The following is a 19,078-nucleotide window of genomic DNA, read 5'->3' as shown; positions in this document are numbered from 1 at the left end:
CCAAGGTCATCGGCAATCGGGTCAGATCTGCTCTGGCGTCAGTGATCCACCCTGACCAGACCTGTGCTGTACCCGGCAGGAAGATCTCCGATAGCCTCGCGCTGCTCAGGGATACGATCGCCTACGTGCAGGACGGGACAGAATATCGCACACCTACATGATGGATGTGCTCTCCAAAATGGGGTTTGGGGGAGGGAATTCGCAATTGAATCAAACTGCTCTTCACAAACCTCTATAGCGCAGTCTCAATCAATGGGTGGGAATCAGAAAAGTTCCAGATCAAATCTGGAGTCAGGCAGGGCTGCCCACTCTCCTCGGCCCCGTTTGTGTGCTGCATAGAACCTTTTGCCGAGTCCATCAGGAAGGATCTGGGTATCAAAGGAGTGACGATCGCAGGCAGTGGAGGCGTGCAAGTCAAGGCCTCCCTGTACATGGAGGCCGTTTTCTGCTCGGATCCCACGTCTGTATGCAGGTTCTTGAATGCCTGCGACCAGTTTGAACTGGCCTCGGGAGCCAAGATAAACCGCGGCAAGAGCGAGGCCACGTTCTTTGATAACTGGGCCGACCAATCCTTTGTCCCCTTCACTGTCAGGTCAGATTACCTGAAGATGCTGGGGATATGGTTCGGAGCGGCTGGGGCGTGCACCAAAAACTGGGAGGAGCGCATTGCCAAGGTAAGACAGAAACTGGGCTGGTGGGAACAATGCTCCCTCTCCATTGCGGGCAAAACCCTGGTCATCAGGTGTGAGATACTCTTGGTGTTACTGCACGTAGCGCAGGTCTGGCCCATTACCTGACTCTACGCCGCAGCAGTCACCCGGGCCATCTTCAAATTCATCTGGAGATCCAAGATGGACCGTGTCCAAAGGGACACCATGTACAAACCTCTGAATAAAGGGCAGCACGGTAGCATAGTGGTTAGCATCAATGCTTCACAGCTCCAGGGTCCCAGGTTCGGTTCCCGGCCGGGTCACTGTCTGTGCGGAGTCTGCACGTCCTCCCCGTGTGTGCGTGGGTTTCCTCCGGGTGCTCCGGTTTCCTCCCACAGTCCAAAGATGTGCGGGTTAGGTGGATTGGCCATGCTAAAATTGCCCGTAGTGTCCTAAAAAGTAAGGTTAAGGGGGAGTTGTTGGGTTACGGGTATAGGGTGGATACATGAGTTTGAGTAGGGTGATCATTGCTCGGCACAACATCGAGGGCCGAAGGGCCTGTTCTGTGCTGTACTGTTCTAAATCTAAATCTAAAGGAGGGAGGAACGTACCCAACGTCTCCCTCATCCTGATGGCCACCTTTGTGCGCAGCTGCATCAAGCTGTACGTGGACCCCCGGTATGCAAACACCAAGTGTCACTACATACTGAGGTTCTACCTGTCCCCGGTGTTACGAAGGATGGGCGTGGCATCATTGCCGCGGAACGCTCCAAGTAGTTGGACCGTGCCATACCACCTGTCCCTCGTGGAAAGATTTTTGAAGAAAAACACCTTTGACCACAAGGCAATGAAGCAGTGGTCAGCACGTAATGACCTCAAGGCCCTCAGGGAAAAGGAGACTGTGGAGGACGTTGGATGGTTCCCTGAACAAACTGTCAAGAGTCATCTGGCAGAATGCCTCATCACCAGAACTTACAAACAAGCACCAAGACCTAGCTTGGCTGGTAGTGAGAAGGGCCCTCCCTGTCAGATTCTTCATGTACACTCGAAGGCTCAGCACCGTTGCACACTGCTCTCGGAGTGATTGTGGGGAAATGAGACGGTCACCCACCTCCTTGTGGAATGTGCCTTTGCAAAGAAGGTTTGGAGAGAGATGCAGTGGTATTTGTCAAGGTTCATCCCGAGCAGCTCCACACACCGAGACAAACATCAACTGCTGCTAGAAGGTCATCAACTCGGTGAAAGATGCTCTTTGGTCTGCCCAAAACTTGCTGATCTTCTAGTGCAAAGAATTGTCCTCGACCGAGTGTTGCAGACTGGCACATTCCAAGGTCCAGGACTACGTGCTGAGGGACGCACTCAAGCTTGGGGCAGCTGCCGGCAAGGCGCAATGAGGAAAGACCACTGTGTAAGGTCTTCCAACAAAGGTACACCGAGGGGTGGGTAACAGTGTAAAACCCCTCGGTCTGGGTCATCAACACTCCAATGTATAAAAGAAACATGACAATGTAAATATTTAAGAAAGAATTCTAACGCAAAGAGGGATATGTGTGTAATGTCATCCCAATTGAATGGAAGAGGGAATGTGTAACTTTGATAGGAATGTACAGTCAAGACAATTCAAAATGTTCTGTCATGTTTATTAGAGATTTTATGAATAAAGTATATTTTTTGAAAAAAAAAGTTGCGGGGAAAATTTGCATCAGTGCATTGTGGTCACCGTATCCTGAAGATGGTCTGTGAAGGAGCTGTTGTCAAGTGATAGTTAAACCCCCCCCCCCCCGAAACACTTCTTCAGTGTTTCCCTCCCTACCTCCTCCTCTAACCAAAATAAAAAACAATCACTGTAAGGATCCCAGCCGATAAAGAGGGCAGGTAGAAGTAGAAAGACGTTGAACCGTGACGTCACAGCCTGCAGGCAAGTGATTTATTTTCCCTGAGGTGGTTGCTGAGTGAGTGCTTGCTGAGAAGGGGAGTAAATTTAAAAAAAACTTACTGTTGGGAGTTTCCAGCTGAATCCGGTCGGAGTGAGGACAGAGTGACTGCTGGGTAATTAGTAAAGATTTAAATTGTTTGCGCAGGCCCATAACAGCTGATTGCTGTTCTTGTGTGGGGCACAGAGGTTGCTGGTTAAGTGTTTTATTTTAACCTGTATTTAGATTGGGCAGTTCCTAAACCTCAGCCACTACACTTGTAGTGTCCCCCACCCTTCCACCTCCTTTAACCCAAGGGGTAGAGTGAATAATAGGTAAGCTCTTTTTTCTTATCTAGAGGGGATGGCAGGGAAGGCAGTGCAATGTTCCTTCTTCAGAATGTTTGAGGTGAGGGATGCCATCAGTGTCCCTGCTGATTTCACCTGTGGGAAGTGCACCCATCTCCAGCTCCTTAGGGAACTGGAGCTGGATGACCTTCGGATCATTCGGGAGGTAGAGGTGGTCATAGATAGTAGCTTCAGGGATGTAGTTACTCCGAAGAATCAAGATAGATGGGTGACGGTGAGAGGGGCTGGGAGGAAGCAGTCAGTGCAGGGATCCTCTGTGGTCGTTCCCCTCAGTAACAAGTATACCGTTTTGGATACAGTTGAGGGGGACGACCTACCAGGGGTAAGCCACGTATAAACGATCTCCAGCACCGAGTCCGTCCCTGCGACTCAGAAGGGAAGGAGGGAGAGCAGGAGGGCAATAGTTATTGGGGGCTCGATAGATAGAGGGACAGATAGACGGTTCTGTGACAGCGAAAGAGACTCACGGATGGTATGTTGCCTCCCGGGTGCCAGGGTACGTGACATCTCGGACCGTGTTTTCAGAATCCTTAAGGGGGAGGGGGAACAGTCACAAGTCGTGGTACACATCGGTACCAACGACATAGATAAGAGAAGGGACCGAGATTTAAAACTGGAATTTAGGGAGCTAGGGTGGAAGCTGAGAGCCAGGACAAACCATGTTGTCATCTCTGGTTTGTTGCCGGTGCCACGCGCTAGTGAGGTAAGGAACAGGGAGAGAGTGCAAATAAACACGTGGCTGCAGGGATGGTGTAGGAGGGAGGGTTTCAGGTACGTGGATAACTGGAGCACATTTTGGGGAAGGTGGGACCTGTACAGACAGGACAGTTTGCACCTGAACCAGAGGGGCACCAATATCCTGGGAGGGAAATCTGCTACGGCTCTTCGGTGGGGGTTTAAACTAATTTGTCAGGGGGCTGGGAAAACGAGTTGTAGTCCAGAGGCCAGTGTTGAGAGTAGTGAGGTACTGGGGAGGGTTACAAGGTCGCAGGAGTGTACCGGCAGATAGAAAGGTGGGTTGAAGTGTGTCTACTTCAATGCAAGGAGCATCCGGAATAAGGTAGGTGAACTTGGAGCATGGATTGGTACTTGGGACTATGATGTTGTGGCCATTACGGAGACATGGTTAGAACAGGGACAGGAATGGTTGTTGGAAGTTCCGGGGTATAGATGTTTGAGTAAGAGTAGGGAAGGTGGTAAAAGAGGTGGAGGAGTAGCATTGTTAATCAAGGATAGTTTAACGGCTGCAGAAAGGCAGTTTGAACGGGATCTGCCTACTGAGGTAATATGGGCCGAAGTTAGAATTAGGAAAGGAGCGGCCACATTGTTAGGAGTTTTCTATAGGCCCCCAAATAGTAATCGAGATGTGGAGGAAGAAATTGCAAAACAGATTATGGATAGGTGTGGAGGTCTCAGGGTAGTTGTCACGGGTGACTTTAACTTTCCAAATATTGATTGGAACCTCTATAGGTCGAACAGTTTCGATGGGGCAGATTGTGTACAGTGTGTGCAGGAGGGTTTCCTGACACAATATGTGGATAGGCCGATAAGAGGGGGGGCCACATTGGATTTGGTACTGGGTAATGAACCGGGCCAAGTGTCAGATTTGTTTGTGGGAGAGCACTTTGGAGATAGTGACCACAATTCGGTGTCTTTCACTGTAGCAATGGAGAGGGATAGGGCCATATGGCAGGCCAAGGTTTATAATTGGGGGAGGGGTAATTATGATGCGATTAGGCAAGAATTAGGAAGCATAAGATGGGAACAGAAACTGTCAGGGAAAGGCACAAATTGAAAGTGGAGCTTGCTCAAGGAACAAATACCGTGTGTCCTTGATAGGTATGTCCCTGTCAGGCAGGGGGGGATTGGCCATGTGAGGGAACCATGGTTCACAAAAGAGGTTGAATGTTTTGTCAAGACGAAAAAGGAAGAGTATGTAAGGATCAGATGGGTCGCTTGAGGGTTACAAGGTGGATGGAAAATTTTCAGACTGGAGACCAGTTACCAGCGGTGTACCACAGGGATCAGTGCTGGGTCCTCTAGTATTTGTGATTTTTATCAATGACTTGGAGGAGGGGGCTGAAGGGTGGGTCAGTAAATTTACTGATGACACCAAGATTGGTGGAGTAGTGGATGAGGTGGCGGGCTGTTGTAGGCTGCAAAGAGACATTGATAGAATGCAGAGCTGGGCTGAAAAATGGCAGATGGAGTTTAACCCTGATAAGTGCGAGGTGATTCATTTTGGTAGAAAAAATTTGAATGCGGATTACAGGGTCAATGGCAGGGTTCTGAGGAATGTGGAGGAACAGAGATCTTGGGGTCCATGTCCACAGATCTCTGAAGGTTGCCACTCAAGTGGATAGAGCCGTGAAGAAGGCTTATAGTGTGTTAGCGTTTATTAACAGGGGGCTTGAGTTTAAGAGCCGCGGGGTTATGCTGCAACTATACATGACCCTGGTGAGACCACATTTGGAGTATTGTGTGCTGTTCTGGTCACCTCATTATAGGAAGGATGTGGAAGCATTGGAAAGGGTGCAAAGGAGATTTACCAGGATGCTGCCTGGTTTGCAGGATAGGTCTTATGAGGAAAGATTTGAGGGAGCTAGGGCTTTTCTCTTTGGAGTGGAGGAGGACGAGAGGCGACTTAATAGAGGTTTATAAGATGATGAGGGGGATAGATAGAGTGGACGTTCAGAGACTATTTCCTCGGGTGGAGGTAGCTGTTACAAGGGGGCATAACTATAAGATTCAGGGTGGGAGATATAGGAGGGATCTCTGAGGTAGGATCTTTACTCAGAGAGTGGTTAGGGTGTGGAATGGACTGCCTGCTGTGATAGTGGAGTCGGGCACTTTAGGAACTTTCAAGCGGTTATTGGATAGGCACATGGAGCACACCAGAATGACAGGGAGTGGGATAGCTTGATCTTGGTTTCAGACAAAGCTCGGCACAACATCGAGGGCCGAAGGGCCTGTCTGTGCTGTACTGTTCTATGTTCTAATTCCTATTGTTCCAGTTAGAGGCTTAAATATTAACCATCATCACCGGGGTGCCCATCAGAGAACCACAGACAAGAACGTGTCTACCATTGGTGTCGGACAAAAACTGAACCCTTTTATTCATTAAAATTGTCGCACCACTGGCCCTACTGTCCAAGCCCAAATGAAAGACCTGCCCTACTCACCTCTTTTTTTGCAGCCTGGTTTGGTCTCCACGTCGGAGTTTAGGATCTTACGGTGAGCAGGGGCTGATTTAGCACAGGACTAAAGTGCTGGCTTTTAAAGCAGACCAAGGCAGGCCAGCAGCACGGTTCAATTCCCGTACCAGCCTCGCCGAACAGGCGCCGGAATGTGGCGACACGGGGCTTTTCAGTGACTTAATTTGAAGCCTACTTGTGACAATAAGTAATTTTCATTCCATTTCATTTCAAATACTCTTGGTCTTTTCACTGGGCTATTCAAACCCCCAACACGCCAGGTGACCAAACAAATTGGGGTACTCAATCTGGAGGCAGCCATTTCCACAAAGGGAGGTTATCCAAAATATACTGAAAAAGGTGCCGCAAACAAGTCCACCCAAGATGGCAACTCAACCAAACCAAATTGGAGAGAAATTTGCAGACACCATCAGCAACCTGCTCCCATCCTCTATGCCATCGCCCTTGAATACAACCACACTCAAATGCAAATACAAATAGAGGCAAGGCAAACACAGAATACTAAACTTTCCTGGTAACAAACCTAAACAAAACATAATCTAAAAATACTATTATGAGCTGCAGCCTCACCCGGTGTTTCATAGAAATAGTCTTTCCCTTTGAAATGTACTCTAAGCCGAGCAAGGTAGACCACACCGAACCGGACTCTACTTCTATATACAGGACAGCCTTAGCTCTATTAAATGCAGCCCTCTTCTTCGCTAGCTCCACACCCACCTCTTGATAGAACCGGATGGCATGGCCTTCCCACTTACATTCATCCATCTTAGAATCCTCTCTTTGTTCTTGAAGCCTCACTATCACCGCAAGTGGTGGATCCTCAGGACGAGGCCTCAGCTGGAGTGTACGATGGACTCGGTCAAACTCAGGAGGGGTTGTGAATCCACCCTCACCCACCATCTTATCACACATATCTGAGAATTTGCTTCGCTGAGCATCTTCGGTCTGTGCGCATACAGGACTCTGACCTTCCTGTTGCTTGCCATTTTAACAAAAGACCCTGCTTCCATGCCCACATCTCTGTTCTTGGCCTGCTGCAATGTTCCAGTGAAACTCAACGCAAACTGGAGGAACATCTCATCTTCCGGTCCGAACATCGAATTCAACAACTTCAGATGATCAGCTCTACCCCCACCTCGACCCATTTGTTTTCATCCCATTTCATTTTAACTGTCTTTTACCATTTCTTTCTTAATATACATTTAATCCCCCCCCCCCCCAATCTTAGCCACCTTTTCTTCACATTTCTCCTCTTTGCTTCCCCCTTCCCCTCCCCCCACATTTACAGTTCATCCTCTGATGTTAGTTTCCCTGCTGCTTGACCATTCACATCTTTTGTTCTCTCTGGGGACTGCCCTTAGCACTCTTTCCACTTGGTTTCTGTGGCCATTAGCACCCGGTTTCCCTGGGTTTCTGTGGCTATGACTCATCTTTCATGCTCAGTCCACAGTATAACTATTTCCCACTTTCTCGGTCTGTTAGCTTTGGCAAAGAGGCATCGGACTCGAAACGTTAGCTCTTTTCTTTCCCTACAGATGCTGCCAGACCTGCTGAGATTTTCCAGCATTTTCTCTTTCGTTTCAGATTCCAGCATCCGCAGTAATTTGCTTATATCTGAGAAGAATTCTTCTGTGGGCATTGGACCTTCCATCCCCTCTGGCAGTCCCACAATTTCTTTAGCCTCCTGGACCTATTCTGTAGGTCATTCATCTCTGCCTTCAACAATTTATTCGTGTCAACCAACGATAGCTCCTATTCCAGCGAGGCAATCCAATCAGTGGCTCGAAAGAACCCTTCCTTATCTTTGATCATAGCCCCATGAGCTTCCACTTTTTCATTGGTTTTCCCCAGCCGCTCCAATGGGAGTCACGGCCTCTTCCATTAATTTCAAAAGGTTTTCTGACACAATTTGGTGCTTTTCAAAGTCCTTCACTGAGGTATTAGAAAGTACCTCAGCCGTTAGTGAAGCACCAGAAACTGACTCTGCCATTTTACCTGCCAATGACCTCGGAGAGGCTTCACTCAGTTGACAAACCTCTTCTTTATGTTTCACTTCAGCTAATGTGGGGATTGCAAAAAATATGTATATTTCTGAGACTTCAGGAAAGCTCCTCACCTCTCTGGTGCTCTCTTGTGGTTTACTCAAGTATTGTCCTTTTCTCGGTTAGTACTTTAATGGGGGTTTTCGGTGTCTCTTTGTGCACTCCAAAGCTTGAAGATTAAAATATTTGACAGAGGCTTTTAATATTTCGTCAAAGCTGGTTGAGGATTCATCAATGCACTGCATTAGGATTACTTCATCACCAAGTTCACCAAACATGTGTAAAAAGGCATTAATCTGGATCTTTTCCACTTCGACCTGATGTACTCCAGGTCTAAGTGGACATCCGATTTTCTGTTAGGTTAGGTCCTTGGAGTAGTCAAACTGGTAATGGAAGTTGGATTTTTGATCCATATTTAAAGAATTTAAGTGTACATTCCGCTTTAAGAACAAAACTGCACAGGAATAGGCCGTTTGACCCTTTAAGTCTGCGCCGACCATGGTACCTGCCTAAACTAAAATTGTATTCACTTATGGAGTCCGTATCCTTCCTATTCATATATTTGTCCAGGTGCCCCATAAATGCCACTATCGTACCTGCTCCCACCACCTCCCCAGGCAGCGCGTTCCAAATATTTATCACCCTCGGTGTAAAAAACTTGCCTCGCACATCTGTTCTAAACTTTTCCCCCTCACGCACTTTAAACCTATGTCCCCAGTACTTGACTCTCTGACCCTACGAAAGAGCATCTGACTATCCACTATGAAGTCTTCTGTTGCAGTGAGGAATTCTAAATTTCTATCTTCCGCTTCAAAGCCTTTCCTTGGATCTTTTCCCTGGTAATTTTCCATTTGCTGCCACCAAGTTGTAATATGTTGGATACCATTTAGTAGGTCTTAATAAAGTCTTCATAATCTTTAGTTTAGCTGTATCTAATTATTAACTACAAGATCTATGTACACAGTCAGGGGTTTAAGTTGGGAGCTGTGTCCATGCTCGTTAGTTTTCACAGCTCTGACCAACACTAGACTGACTCCTAGGTGTGGGTCACGTGTTTTCTTGCCTTACTGTGTGGACAGTACTGTGCTCAGTTCCACGATAACGCTCTATGTGCCAGGCGCTTAAATGACAAGACCAGTTATAAGGACTTGTTGTTGATTTATACAATCAATGCCACAAGTCTTTTGTGATTACACATGAATGATCAGTACTAAAGTTTTCCTTTTTAAAAAAAAATCCTTGTGCACATAACTTTTACTTAAATCAAGAAAAGTCTATTTTACCTTCTTCAATTCCCAGAGACCAGTGCGGTCTGCTCCGCAAGAGAGGGGATTCCTGTGGAGCGGGTCATAGTTTCCCAGACACTTTCCGCCTAAATAAAAAAAGAGCAGAGCTTAATAGCAGCACTTTGCATTGTGGCAATTCATGTCAAAAAATCTCTTTTAAAAAAAAAAACTGGAACAGGCTGTTACTTTGCAAAATACTGTTCTAAGTTTAAAAGTCAACCTCAAAATAAGAATCTGGACTTTATAAATAAATTCATACAGTACAAAAACAAGGAGGTTATGCTGAATCTTTATAAATCACTGCTTTGGCCTCAGCTTGAGCAGGCCTCACCAAGAGGACAGAGGATACTCCAGTTTAAACTCATTGGAAACAGTAGAGGTTTCTGGGAGGTGGGGCGAGGGAAGGATTTGAGGTGGGAGGGGAAGATCTCCTTATGTTAGATATACTAAAATTATAAAGAACAAGCTTGCAATTGAGGAATTTTTGCCCCACACTGGCCTAATCCAAATTGTTTGTTACCTTGATTTTTGTGGTGCAACCATGATCCAGATGTTGATTTTGTTTTGTTATCTACAATGGTATTCTGTACACCCATTTCTTGTCCTTTGGCAGGATCTTCTGTGTCAGCATTTATATCTTTTTCCCCTTCATCTTTTGATTTATTTGTTATCTCTTCATCAGGATCTTCAAATTTCTCTTCCCCATCACTGTTATCAACATCTTTAAAATGTTCTTCTTCATCTGACTCCTGAGCAAAAAATATTTGGCACATATATGTTACGTGCAATGCTTTAGGCATTGGCATTACTGATATAGTGAGAGCATTGTTTATTCTAACGAAACATCTATATTGCTTGGAGAATGTAATATATGTAGGAATAGAAAGTTGCTGGTACAAATGCTATCAATATTTGTTTTCAATCTCCCTTGAAAGTGCCAGCACGTACTAGGGGAATGGTTCCATAATTGGAGAAAGAGGGGGTAGAAGGTGGTAGCAGCCTCCAGCATCTCACTCAAGTCGCTTGCCTTTGTTAGATATATGGTGTGTCAGTGAAGCACTATAGTCTTGTCAGTCTGGTTCTCATTTATTATTACTGCACTTCCCACTGGGCTTATATACGAGAGCCATCAAAAGTGGAACTCCTGCCAGGCCCATTGAAGCTCTCCTGTGTCGATCATCTAACTTGCTGCAGTTAATCAGAGAGAGGAATCGTACCTGGGACTTTTTATACTTTATGCATTCAGTCTCTAGACTAGAAGGGGAGAATACAATTTTAACTTTATTTAATAAACCTAAATCTTAGATTAGGATTAAAATATTTGTGCCTGGGATTTTCAGAATGAACCTCATTAATTATCCCCATGAGTGACTTCATATTATTAAAATTTTTCTTCAACCCCGCTTCCCTAAATACTAAGAAACCTACATTCTCCTGTTTTATCAGATAAAATGTTAATCATGAGGACTTTTCAAAACGTATTTTCAGTCACAATCCAATGCACTTTAAATTAGTACTTAAACCTAGCTCTACTCTGAGGTTATTTGACGTAAATCTCTTTCTGACTCACAGAAAAAATGCTGGATAACCAAGGGCTGTTAATAACATCATTTATCTCAAAAAGGGAAAACAATAGTATGAAACACAATTGAATGATATAATAGTGAAAGAAATACCCCATGTTCCTGTAACAGGACTCGGATGCCTGGCTTCAGTTTCAAAATCTCAGAAATAAGATAGAGAGCTCCACATATAAATGCTGGCGTCTGGCCACAAGAGGCCTGCAAGATCCGTTTTATAAATGCCTTAACACGACGAAGCACAACGTCAGACTTCAAAGACTTGTACAGCAAGTTCAGAAACATGGCTTGCTTAGAACATTGTGCCAGTCCTGGATCCAACAGTTTCCTGCATACAAAAGACAAATTATTATTTTTAACACCAGATATAAAAATACATAAATGTTGACTCTTGCACATTGAATTATAGACGAGGCACAGGAGGCCATTTCATCCCCGTGCCCATCAGTGTTAGCTCAACACTGAATCTTTAAACAGTAAGTGTTGCTGAAAAAAAAGACATGCTATCAAAACTTTCTGTCCTGCACTCAATCAGAATAGCTTGCAAGAAATCATCAACTGTAATGGGAGAGCAAAAAATTTATACTGCAGAACAGTGTTATGACTATTTGGAAAGTGGACCCTGAATCGTGGAGGTGTTGTCATGGAAAATGTAGCATCGAACAATTAACTGCCCAGTTTGTTCAAATTCAAACAATAGTATGAAACACAATGGAATAATATAATAGTGAAACAATGCCCAATGTTTCTGTAACAGGGTAGGTTGACTATGACTGGTCAAGGCATTACCCCGGCAAATGACTGTTTCTAAGCTTTTGTTTAGTTAAAAAGGTGCAAAAATGTGGGCATGCTCCTTTTTGACTGCAAAGGAGAGGGTCATGAGGTTAAGGGGGGGGGTTGTTGGGTTACGGGTATAGGGTGGATACGTGGGTCTGAGTAGGGTGATCATTGCTCGGCACAACATCGAGGGCCGAAGGGCCTGTTCTGTGCTGTACTGTTCTATGTTCTATGAGTGAATATGTGTGGCTTTTGGCATGCCTAAGCGAGCCACACCTCGAGCCTGACTGACAATCTTAAATTGGTTTTCAGTGTAATTCAGAGAAGTGCTGACCGCTTTGTTTAGAGAAGCAACTTAGGCAGAAATTTTGAGCTCATGTGAACCTTAGGTGTCTCATATGTATAGTTCATCCAAACAATAAGTATGCAAATTACTTAAACGTACAAGCCATGAATTTAGAAAGAAAAACTACAGTAAATGTAACAATGTTAAACAAAGCCTATTTTAGCCAGAAAACAAAAACAGAGGTAAAAATGTTTCATTTGAAGTTTTTGTACATATTTCTAAAGCATATCAGTGCAAGTGGAGGTAGTTTTTACATTACAGCCCCATACCCGATTCAGATAATTCAATTACTAGCCTTTATATCATAAAGGTCCTGTCTTTGAATTCTTGCAGTATTCATGCTTTCAAAAAGATGTTAAAATGTGGGAGAAAACAGCAGACAGCTGGGACTATGCCATTCTTCTTGCTATATGGCAATGGAATGGAACATCAATATCATGCACAATGGAAGACAATTTTCACAGATTACATAGAATGTACAACACGTAAACAGGCTATTCGGCTCAACTAGTCAATGCCAAATGTTGTTCATGGGCCAGTTTAACTTTGCTTGGATTCAGATTAAAATGTGATTGGGTAATCATCTCCTTTCTCTCAGAATACACACATTTTAAAAGGTTGGTGGAATTGGGTGGCACTGTTGCCTCACAGCCCCAGGGGCCCGGATTTTTTCCAGCCTGCGTGTGGAGTTTGCAATTTCCCCGTGCCTGCATGGGTTTTTACTCCAGGTGCTCCAGTTTCTTCCCACAGTCCAAAGAAGTGCAGATTAGCTGGATTAGGCATGTTAAATTGCCCTTAGTGTCCAGGGATGTGGGGTTATAGGGAGAGTGCGGGACAGTGGGCTCCTTCTGCACTGCAGGAATTCTATGGCTCTATGTAGTGCTCTTATTTTGATAAATTCAAATTAACTATCCAAAATACATAGAAGCAAGCAAGCAATGGGAGTCACAAAATATTATTTGAGAGAAGAATTCTGTGATTAACAGAAGAGCCAAAGATAATTATTACATGTATTGCCATAACCAGGCATAAATAAACACCTCACTTGCTCTCTGGTGATCTATTATAGCATTGAACTTTGTTGGTTTTGGCTCTCCATCAATGGTGCTTTACCGTCATACCTTATGTTAATTTAGTTTCAAGACAATTATTAAAATTAATTCCGATGCTTTCAAAGAATGAATCTAGTAACACAAAATGGATTGCATACCAATGACTAATTAATTTTATTCTCTTTTGGTTGACAAATGTTACTGTTAGCAAATAAGAGAACTTCATCCAAGGTCACCATGTCTCTTCCAGACCAGATATAACATGTTGGAGTGGGGGTTTACTGGAAGCATAGAAAAAGATCCCTTTATTCTACCTTACTTCACCTCAGCCTCAGAAGAACATTCCTACACAACAACTGTTATATTTCCATTTGTCACATCAAAAAGAGGAATAGTGGAAAGAGGAAGAACAGAAAGAGAGTTTGGAGTTCAGATTGAGGTGTCAAAACATGAACAGTGTAAAGTCCATCACATTTCTCCCTCGCTTTAGCTCTGAGGAAGAGGTATACGGACTCGAAACTTTAACTCAGTTTTCTTCTCCACATATGCTCTCAGACCTGCTGCGTTTTTCCAATATTTTCTGTTTTTATTCTATATTATATTAAAATGTTATGGGCAGGTATGGAAAATAGCCAAAAATGTTACTACAGTATCTAGGAATACAAGCTGAGAAGTACAAAGACATTGATTGTACTAACTTGCTAAAAAGAGTACCGTTTTTCTCCTAAAGTGAAAATTGTAATGAGCTTGCTGCTGGAACCCAGTAATTCCCACTGGCTTACCTCATGCTGAGCAGCGTAACGGTGTTTTAAAAAGCCAACTTGTTACTAAACCCTTTGTCACATTTCAGCGAAATCATGTTAGATTACACCTAGAATACGGAGAGCATTTCTGAGCACCATATTTCACCAAGGACAGATTGAGCGTGGAGGGAATACTGCGTTGATTTGCTAGACTGACAGTTGGACTTCAAGGGCTAAATTACAAGGCGAGGTTACACAAACTAAGGTTGTATTTCCTAGAATTTTAATGGTTAAGGAGTTATTTGTTCAAAGTTTAAGATATTAAGCAGAACAAATTTTGTGAGAGATTATTTCTGCTAATTAACTGGGAGCCTAGGGCGGTACGGTGATTAGCACTGCTGCCTCACAGCGCCAGGGACCCGGGTTGGATTCCGGCCTTTTCTGCGGAGTCTGCACATTCTCCCCATGTTTCCTCCGGGTGCTCAGTTTAGGCCAAAGATGTGCAGGTTAGGCAGATTGCCTATGCTAAATTGCCTTTAGGTATCCAGAGATGTGCAGGATAGGTGGATTGGCCATGATCAATGTTAGTGATAGATTGGGGGAATGGGTCTCGGTAGGGTGCTCTTTCAGAGGGTCGTTGCAGACCTGATGGGTGAATGGCCTCCATCTGTACTTTAGGGATTCTATGATTAGGGAGCACAGTTGTTTTTTAAAGTGCCAAATCTTTCAGGGGTGAAATTAGGAAGCAATTCTTCATGTAAAAGAGAGGAAGAAGTTTGGAACTCGCTTCTGCAAATGGAAATTGATGTCAGGTCAACATTAATTTTAAAAGAGAGATTGATAGATTTTTGTTAGCTAAAGGTATCAAGGTATACGAGGCACAAGCTGGTATATGGAGCTCGGTCAAGGATCAGCCATAATCTCAGGGAATCGTGGAACAGGCTTGAGGGACCAAATGGCCTACAACTGTATGTACTTAAAAGAAATGAATAAACGGATCCTGAGAACAGATAAAACTCCATAAAAGGAGAGATTGATAAATGTTCAAGATCTAGTTACTGAAAACAGTCTGCAATCAATTATTTCAGAATTTAATTTTTTTTTTCACATGCCATATAATGCTCGTTATCCTAAAAGACCCAATTTTTCATAGCTTTCTTTGTATTTGAATTCTAGTAATCTTCTCTAAAGTCGTTTGAAATTTTAAATACGTTTTATCAAAAATATTTATGCACAAGTAAATTTACCTGTAGAGTGCTACATAATATCGATTGGATACAGCCTGTTGAGAGTCCATCACCTGAAATAGTAACATTAGTGCTTGGACACTTGTGGTGAAGTTCACAACATGTACAACCCTGAACAAAGTATCCATCTGTTCCATCATCTTTTCATCATCCATCTTGGAGTAAGGAAAAGCACGATTGACACCTGACAGCAACGCACTTAACATTTTGGAGTCCAGTTCTGTCTTCTTAACATAGGCATGGAAAAATGAAAAGTAAACAGCTATTAGCTTTCCAGCCAGGTCACTTTCGTCATGGTTCAGGGCTATTTGGTTGAGAAAGCAAATGGCATAGTACTGTGCTTTCAAATTTATGTTAGGCCTGTACAGAAGTCGCTCAACTTCACAACACACAACTGTTTTCATATTGGGATGCTTATGGAGCAACGTTTCCAAAAGGTAGGAGGCCTTTGTGGCCAATTTATACTGTGGGTCTCCTAATTTATTCACCAACTGGGTTAGCAGGGCTTTCTCTTGCTCTGGTCTGTTGCACAGGATCTCATGGACTGTTGCCAAGGCACGAGCTTTGGTTGCCTGCACAGTGTCATGTGCTAAAGTTTCTAATGCCTGTACAAACTCCGCAAAGTGATGTTTCAGCTGATGTTCAAAGTACCACAATATTAGACGCCTGTCTCGGGCATCTTTGTTCCCACTGGCAAGCTTCTCTAGGTTTTGAAAAGGATGCTGGGAAAAGGTTCGTAGTTTTCTATTGTCCGGAAGCAGGTCAGAGATCAGTAGTTCTGTTAACGTAGCCAAAGCCAATAAGCATTGTCGCCGACTTCCCTTCTTTTTGATTTGGCTGATTAATGTCTCCCCCAAATGTAGAGTATGCACTGGAGCATCTTGTATCATAAGTGTCATCACTGCCATTCTGTCTGCTAACGTGCCTGTTGTGACCACAGTTTTCATCCATGCTGAGTTTGCTCCTTTTTTGATATTTTTTTTGCTCCTATACAAATTGGTCTCATGCTCATACAGCTGCTTAGCTAGATTCCTATACTGTGTGACCAATGATTCATCTTGTTTTTTAAAGCTATGTTCATTGGTATAGTCCACCTCATACCATTTTCCTCCTGGTTTTATTAATAAGTTTGATTTGGGCTGAAATTCAAAGTTGATCTGTTGCTTGGTTTTCCTGACCAGTAACCCAGATGTACTAGATATTTCATTATCCTGAATGAGCTTTTTCTTTCCATCCTTTCCTGGCAATTCCTTTTGCTCTCCCTCTCTATCTTGGAATTTCTCTTTCAGTCCTTCATTTTTTTTATTCTTGCCTTTCTTGTCAACTTTCTCTTTCTCCTTTTTTATTTTGTTTTCTTTTTTAGTGCATTCCTCATTTTCTTCCAGCGGAATTTTAGAATGTTTGTTTATGCCAATTTTATTGATGAAGTCTTCTAATTCACCTTCTTGCAGATCATCTATTGCTGTCTTTTTTCCACCATCAACTAATTCATCATTCTCATTTAAGGAAAACAGCATTACAAAGTCAGCCTGCAGAGAAAAAAAATAAGATTACGTAGAGGTAATGTACAAATATTTTACTGAAACCGAGTTCTACTATCATGGCACAATCATATGAATAGCAATATGCATGATAAGGCAGATTGTTAGTCTAAGACAGGATTAAAATTGGACAATTTTGGGACAACTTGCATTTTGATACAAAACAAACTGCATCCTGGGATTCATCAATTGGGGCATAGGAAGTTATGTTAAACCTGTATAAAACACTGGTCTGGCCTCAGCTGAAGTGTTGCGTCCAGTTCTGGGCATCAGACTTTCGGAAGCATGTGAGGGTATTAGAGTGCAGAAAATATTCATGAGAATGGTTTCATGATTAAAAAGCTCCAGTTATGTAGAAAGATTGGAAAAGTTGGGACTGTGCTTCTTGTAAAAGGTTGAGAGGAGATTTGATGGAGATATTCAAAATTATGAGGGGTCTGAACAGAATAGGTGCGGATAAACTGTTCCTGTTGCTGGAAGGATTGAACAGCAGAGTGTTCAGGTTTAAGGTAATTGGCAAAAGAAGCAATGGCAACACGAGGAAAATATTTTCATTCAGCGAGTGATTAGGAACTGCAATGCACTAACAGTACAGGGAGGCAAAGTCAATTGAAGTTTTTGAAAATAAATTAATTAAATCATCTGAAAGGAAACAAATTGCAGGGCTACAAGGAAAAGGCAGGGGAATGGCGCTAGGTGAATTGCTCCTTCAGAGGGCCAGCACAGACACAACAGACTGAATAGTCTCCTTCTGTGATGTAACCATTCTATGATAAAAGAAAAATAAGACTTGCATTTCTCTAACACTAATTATGACCAGACATCGCAAAGCGTCTTAGTTAATGAAGTACTTTTGGAACATAGTCATGTTGTAACATAGGAAACACAGCATGGTAACAAGGTGGCACAATAGCATAGTGGTTAGAACTGTTGCCTCACAGCGCCAGGGACCCAGGTTCGATTCCCAGCTTGGGTCACCGACTATGCGAAGTCTCCCCTCTCTGTGTGCGTTTCCTCCGGGTGCTCCAGTTTCCTCCCACGAGTCCCGAAAGGCGCGCTTGTTTGGTGAATTGGACATTCTGAATTCTCCTTCAGTGGACCCAAACAGGTACCGGAGTGTGGCGACCAGGGGGTTTTCACAGTAACTTCATTGCAGTGTTGATGTAAGCTTACTTGTGACACTAATAAAGATTATTTAATTATAATTTAACACAGAAGCCAATTTGCACACAATAAACCCCACAAACAGCAATGTTATAATGACTAGATAATTGTTTAGTTGTGTTCTTGCAGGATAATTGTTGGTAACCTGGGAGATATTTCTCCGTGGGGCCAGTTTAGGTCAGTGGGTTTGTGATGCAGAGCGAGGCCAGCAGCGCGGGTTAATTCCCTGCACCACCTCAGGTTATTCATGAAGGCCCCATCTCAACCCTTGCCCCTCGCCTGAGGTGTGGTGTTCCTCTAGTTAAATCACCACCAGTCAGCTCTCCTCCCCTCAAAGTGGCAAGTCCAACAGGTTTGTTTCAAATCACTAGCTTTTGGAGCAGTGTTTTTTGGAACCCCCCTCTTCATTCCCCTGAGGAAGGAGCTGTGCTCCGAAAGCTAGTGATTCAACACAAATCTGTTGGACTTTAACCTGGTGTTGTAAGACTTATTACTGTGCCCACCCCAGTCCAACGCTGGCATCTCAACATCAAAGGGGCAAAGCAACCTATGGTCATTCGGGATTATGGCGATTTTACCTTTAATTTCTTCTGTTCTTCTCTGAAAAGGTACGTGGAATATTTGAATATCAGCTAACCCAAGAGGGTGGACCGCTCTCTGGTCCCAAAGACAGCACTGCCGACAGTGCGGCACGGCCGTGTCAGCCGAGCTTGTTATGCTCGTGTCCTGGAGAGCGGAGCTGAACCCGCTCTAGAAGCCAGAAATGCTGCCGAAGTGAGCCACTGGCGGGCACAGCAAGTCTGTGAGGCGCTGACAATAAAGCCTCCGGGTGCAGTTGACCGGCGACAAACAGAAGCAGCGTTTCTCCCACGTGTAGAGGGGAACCCTCCCCACTGCAGGCAGCATTGACACCGGCCATTCCCCCCTCTCTCTCTCACCTTGGTCCCTCCGAGCCGCCGCACCACATCAAGCGTGAACTCAGCGTCCGCTCCCTCCTGGTCGCAGCGCTCCGGCTCGTCCTCGCTCTCCTCCTCCTCCTCCTGATCTTCCAGGAGCGGCTCGAGCTCCGCCACCGCCGCCATGTTGTCACCCGCTGCCTGCCCAGTCCAGGCCCTGTCAACAACATTTTAAGAAAACCCAAAACGGATTAAAAA

At 44.2% G+C, this 19,078-nt stretch overlaps 1 protein-coding gene across 1 annotated transcript in view; it reads right to left on the bottom strand.

The window, feature by feature from the left end:
- The window catches only part of cebpz (CCAAT enhancer binding protein zeta), a 50,217-nt gene extending 31,161 nt beyond the window's left edge, over nucleotides 1-19,056 (bottom strand). The window contains 5 exon segments of the mRNA XM_038814556.1: nucleotides 9,472-9,560; nucleotides 9,995-10,223; nucleotides 11,151-11,382; nucleotides 15,220-16,748; nucleotides 18,863-19,056. Coding sequence (XP_038670484.1) covers nucleotides 9,472-9,560; nucleotides 9,995-10,223; nucleotides 11,151-11,382; nucleotides 15,220-16,748; nucleotides 18,863-19,006 — 2,223 coding nt within the window. The 5' untranslated portion in view covers nucleotides 19,007-19,056.
- Nucleotides 19,057-19,078: the final 22 nt, after the last annotated feature.

The sequence above is a fragment of the Scyliorhinus canicula genome, chromosome 1 (genome assembly GCF_902713615.1).
Source record: "Scyliorhinus canicula chromosome 1, sScyCan1.1, whole genome shotgun sequence".
Classification (NCBI taxonomy): domain Eukaryota; kingdom Metazoa; phylum Chordata; class Chondrichthyes; order Carcharhiniformes; family Scyliorhinidae; genus Scyliorhinus; species Scyliorhinus canicula.
The sequence above is the reverse complement of the archived record's forward strand: the minus strand, read 5'-3'. Positions and strand labels throughout refer to the sequence as shown.